Source organism: Lathyrus oleraceus, chromosome 3 (genome assembly GCF_024323335.1).
Source record: "Lathyrus oleraceus cultivar Zhongwan6 chromosome 3, CAAS_Psat_ZW6_1.0, whole genome shotgun sequence".
Classification (NCBI taxonomy): Eukaryota; Viridiplantae; Streptophyta; class Magnoliopsida; order Fabales; family Fabaceae; genus Lathyrus; species Lathyrus oleraceus.
The window spans coordinates 149,357,664-149,363,189 of NC_066581.1; the positions used below are offsets into that span (position 1 = coordinate 149,357,664).

Here is a 5,526-nt window from a genome sequence, read left to right on the forward strand (position 1 = left end):
CAATATTGTTAAAACAACTTTTAAAAGTAAGATTATCAAACATTTTTTCCTTCAAAATTGTTTTCTAAAATTGATTTAGAAAATAGTTTTTAAAAATTTAAAACTAAAACTCATTCAAATAGACCCTTAATGTTTCTCATTTCAACATGTTAGTGGTGCTGTGTCTTTGAAATCAATGGGTATTTAGCTATTTTTATGGAAACTCCAAACTGAAGAATGAAGATGTGGATGTCACAACAACATAGGTTTGATCTATATTCACACATATTCAGAAATTTAGGAATACCATAGTTGTTAACAACAAACACCATGACCATAAGCCAGGGGCAGTCTGTGGTTCCTGCTTTGAGCCTTCTTGGTTTCAAGAAAGGCGCGATTGTGCATGACCGCAACCTCCTGAAATAGTTAGTTTAAGCAACAACAAATTGACATAATTAATTTCCCAACACAGGGAAAATCTACCATTCACACCCAATGAGTAGCAACTGTAAAAATAATATGAATCATACAGGCACTAATGACAGAGTCATTGACAAAATTAAACTTCTCAGTCAAATGTATGCCCTCAAGCTTCCCCCATTAAGAACCACAGCATGCAGATTTTTGGGCCGCCTGAGAAGCCCCTGCTCCCTGGTCTGGTTGGTTAATCTTGATTGTCTGGGGCTGCAAAGAACCAAATGGAAAACTTAGCGGGCCACAATGATCTCATTTTAAACATGAAGTCTTGCATTTCATCAATACAATGAAATCAAAAAAGGATTCAAAAACAAAGAAGTTAGGAGACAATCCAAAATAAAACCTCAGATTTTGAGTCAGTGTCTGCAAGTCTTTGCTTGATGTCCCGAGCTATTGAAAAGAAAACCTCCTCCACATTCAGATTCGTTTTTGCACTCTGTACAAGCAAACTCTCAGTACTAGCAGATGAGCAGTTTACGTGTGCAATTTCAATATGAGCATTTAGAGCTACTTACAGTCTCAAAAAACTTGATACCATATTCATCTGCAAGCGCTTGACCCTTAGAAGTTGGCACAGCCTAAATAGAACATTGATGGATATCATATGCACAGCTTAAAAAGTTGTGTCCAATGCGTATAAGCACATCAAAAAATGGCAAGAGTATAAGTAAGGATGATAGATGACATACCCGTTTGCTTTCATCCATATCAGCTTTGTTGCCTACCAGTATCTTGTTAACATTGTCAGAAGCATGCTGCTCAATGTTACGAATCCAATTCCTGATATCTGGACACAAGATGATATAAGACTATTTGCCATGTAGAAAAGAAATAAAAATACATTTGAAGCACATGATCTGGACACAATAAAATAAGTCGTATTGTCATGTAAAAGAACTTAAAACACATTGCAAGCCAAATTGTCCAATTGAACTGTTGAATAATTGAATTGGCTGAATATAATGGGTGTTCTACTAAGACATTAAAATTTAAGTAAATCCGGATTTAAAGAGTGGAAATGATGAAAGAGGAATAGCATACAACACGAGAGTGTTAGGAAGAGAAAATTACTGTTAAAAGAAGATTCGTCAGTAACGTCATATACAAGCAAAATACCCATGGCTCCACGGTAGTAAGCTGCAAAAGAGGGAATAATTTTTGTGACATAAGATCAACAATTTGCATATATTATGAAATGGTAGCAGAAGCCAATTGACACTTAAATTTGAACATTCTACAACAAAATCTTACGATAACAACAAAGGTCGTTTACATTAAGGTGGAATCAGCAACATAGATCAAATACCCCCATGATATCCCAAAATAAATCACCTCTACCGGCAGATTCTACACTATACAACTACACCCATAATTAGTGCCAAGAAAAAGTTATAACTTATAAGCATTGGGTAAATGCGAAGATCCAATCATTTGATAAGTATAATATTGCACATGTTTCAAGGCTTCATAAAACCAGCCTTTTGAAGAAATTCTGCATATACAATCAAATAGACCAGCATGCCATGTCTCAATACAGTAAGAAAATTGAAATGGTAACAGATGCAAATTGATATTTAAATTTAAAAGACTAGGCAATACTCTACAACAAAGTATTACAATAACAACAAAGGCTTTTTCCATTAGGTGGAATCGGTTATGTAGATCAAATACCACCATAATATGATAATATCCTATCATAAATCACCTCTACTTCCAGATTCGACACTATACTACTACACCTATAAATAGTTCCAAAGAAAGTTATAACTAGTAAACAGTGAGGTCAATGACAAAGATCCAACCATGTTATAAGTTTGATATTTCCTATATTTTAAAGGCTAGCCTAGAACCAACCTTATGAAGAAATTTTGCATAGATAGACAATCAAATAAACAAAGCATGCCATCGCAATACAGTTAGAAAATGGAAATGGTAGCAGAAGCACATTGATATTCAAATTTGAAAGGCTACGCAACATTTTACAACTAAATGTTACTATAACAATGGCCTTTTCCATTAGGTGGAATCAGTAACATAGAAAAATACCACCATAATGCCCTATCATAAATAACCTCTACTGACAGATTCTACACTATACAACTACATCCATAAATAGTGCCAAAAAAATGAGAAAAATCCAATCATTTGATAAGTCTAATATTGCACAGATTTTCAATATTGGCCTAAAACCAATCTTTTGAAGAAATCATGCGTAGACAATCAAATAAACAAAGCATGCCATCTCAATACAGTAAGAAAATGTGGAGCGAACTAAAGATCATAAAAAACTATCTAGTGACCATTCAATAACACCCGCCAGTGTTATCAAATATCCGCAATTGCGGCGCTATGGCGGATATACATGATGGTCTTTGGGCTCGCCGCAACGGTAAATATCCGATATTGCGGGTTTTTCTGCCATATTTCACTATAACGGCGCCACAAAACATCCGGCATGGCAGCATTTTGGCTCTCTGCCATGGACAACACTGACACCCGTTTAATGAGAACGGAAAAATTTTAAACTACATGTGAGATTTGAATTGGCAACAGAAATTTTAACGAACCATGTCAAAGCTGACACTAAATGGTTTCATAAAGTTGAGAAGAAATAGAAATATGTTTTCTTCTATCAATAATATGCAACACAAGCCAGAGTTATCTGATTAAAAGATAATACAGTTCCTTTTAGAGTTATGCAACACATCCTGCCGATCATAGCACCAAGAACAAACTAAATAGTTGACAAGAGAGAGAGATATATACTCTATGATGATTGTTAAGGACGTTAAAATGTTTTCAAAAGATACAACTCTACTTTTCCAGTTTAAATGAATAAAAAGGAGATATAAATAGGTAAACAGTCATAATAATTTGATATTACCTTTTAAAAGTAAAGTTTTGCCGTAGATATAATAAATTTGCACATGAAAAATCACTAACCCGTTGTGATAGTTCGGAAACGCTCTTGACCGGCTGTATCCCATATTTGCAATTTGATTCGCTTTCCATCAAGCTCAATGGTCCTTATTTTGAAATCAATGCTGAAGAATAAAAACAAATTAATCTAGTGACAACAAAGCCATCTCAGCACAACACAGAGACAAAGAAGAAAAGGGAAATCAATAAAGCATAATTGAGCTATAGAAAACCTACCCAATGGTCGTGATAAAACTAGTTGTAAAAGACCCATCAGAGAAACGTAATAGAAGGCAACTTTTACCCACACCTGCGAATACGTTAAAAATCATAATCAAATCCGAAACACTAAAATGTGACCATCACTTTGAATAGCAAACAAATTCAGTAAACATAACAATAAACCCCAATTTCCAAAATTTCCCCCATTCATTACCTCTAACTTTTAACACTGACACCTCTGAAAAAGACGTGTTTGTGTCACTGTCGGTGTCCGAAACCAACACTCATACTTGTGATGACCATCACTTTGAATAGCAAACAAATTCAGTAAACATAACAATAAACCCCAATTTCCAAAATTTCCCCCATTCATTACCTCTAACTTTTAACACTGACACCTCTGAAAAAGACGTGTTTGTGTCACTGTCGGTGTCCGAAACCAACACTCATACTTGTGATGACGTTTAATTATTGATTATTCAAATTATTACAGTTGTCGACGTGTCAGTGTAAGTGTCATATTTCCGGTGTCCAGCTTCATAGTTCATTACAATACATTCCTTGGACACATGCAAGACAGTTTAAGTGATAAAATAAAACTCACCCGGAGTAAAAATAAAAATAGATGCAGTTGATTTGAACTTCAAATTTCAAAACTTGAATACAAAAAAGTATAATTTCTAATTCGAAAATCGAACCGCAAAATCAAAGTTGAATCTAGAAGCTATTGGAAACCCTACAAATCTTAACATTCCCTTTTGCTGAACGAACAAATCAGAAGCTATGATTGACATAAACGAGATCAGAATAAGAAAAATCAAGACGATAGTTGAAGAAACCTAAAGGAGTGAAACAAACCGTACCGCTATCACCGATTAAGAGAAGTTTAATTAGGTAATCGTAATCAGCACGAGCTCTAGCAGGAGGAGCAGCCATCGAAGCAAACAACACACTATCCCTCTGCAAGCGTTAATCTACAATCACAAAAGTGGAAAATTTTCAAAAATCGAAAACATGTTTACATGATTATTATACATATTGAAATGATAATGATAATAATTGGTGAAGTGGTGAATGGATGATTGAAGAGAAGAGTGGAAATTACCAGAGAAGATGAGGAAGAGGAAAGTTAAGATCTAAACGGGAAATGTGAGAATGAAAAGAGGGAAAGCGTGTAACGTCAGCACCGGTCGGGCGTTGAATTGAATTGGGGGTAAGGGTTTCATAATTTTATTCTTTTATTTCTAATTTCTTAAATTAATGACTAAATTATTATGAATTTAAGTCTAGAGTATCATTGGATTCAATTTTGTGTTTCAATTATATAAATATAATAACTCATTTATAATTTATTTTTATATGAGCTATATTAATTCATTGGTTCTTTAAAAAATAAGTGAGAAGTTTAATAGGTACTTTATTTTTGTAAAAGAGTTTTTTTTTATAAGTGTAATAGATTTTAATCTCTTTTGTAGTTATTTATGTATAATTAATTCTCTTAACTCTTGGTTGAGGGTGTTTACTATCATCGTCTCCCTTGCAATAATTTGATTGTTTTAAGAATTATAATGGGACTTAATGTTTTATCCATCTCAAGAGGTGGCAACAATCTTGATTAAGAATATGCCATTCTAATCGCCTTTATAGACGGATTGGATCCCTCATAAGGATTCAGCATCTTGATCCGGCGGCAAGGATCTCACGTAGAGATTTAGCGTTTTGATCATCTCTATGGCTAGCAAGGATGTCACATATAGATTCAGTGCTTTGATCACCTCTATGGGCAATATTTTCTCCAGCTTGTTGATTTCCTGAAGAAAAGAAAAGGTAATGACCATTAAACACAAATCTACTAAGATAGTAAAATCACATGCCTCATTAAAAAACCCCACCCTATGGAAACTACAGAGGGAAAATAGTGAATCTTCC

General features: G+C 34.3%; 1 protein-coding gene across 1 annotated transcript; it reads right to left on the reverse strand.

The window, feature by feature from the left end:
• Positions 1 to 231: 231 nt before the first annotated feature.
• Positions 232 to 4,867, reverse strand: LOC127125899 (ras-related protein RABE1a). The gene is made up of 9 exons (XM_051054755.1): positions 4,703 to 4,867; positions 4,461 to 4,571; positions 3,613 to 3,685; positions 3,400 to 3,500; positions 1,528 to 1,593; positions 1,146 to 1,243; positions 972 to 1,034; positions 800 to 892; positions 232 to 663 (listed from the first exon to the last, which is right to left on the reverse strand). Exons 2-9 carry the CDS (start codon positions 4,531 to 4,533, stop codon positions 580 to 582), a joined length of 651 nt encoding a protein of 216 aa, XP_050910712.1. The 5' UTR covers positions 4,534 to 4,571; positions 4,703 to 4,867; the 3' UTR covers positions 232 to 579.
• Positions 4,868 to 5,526: the final 659 nt, after the last annotated feature.

Excerpts from the sequence above, each read along its gene's own strand:
- LOC127125899 (XM_051054755.1), bottom strand. The coding sequence starts at position 4,533 with ATGGCTGCTCCTCCTGCTAGAGCTCGTGCTGATTACGATTACCTAATT. Across the intron at positions 3,501-3,612 it reads AGTTTTATCACGACCATTGG|CATTGATTTCAAAATAAGGA; the intron begins GTAGGTTTTCTA and ends TTTATTCTTCAG. Across the intron at positions 664-799 it reads ACACTGACTCAAAATCTGAG|CCCCAGACAATCAAGATTAA; the intron begins GTTTTATTTTGG and ends GGTTCTTTGCAG.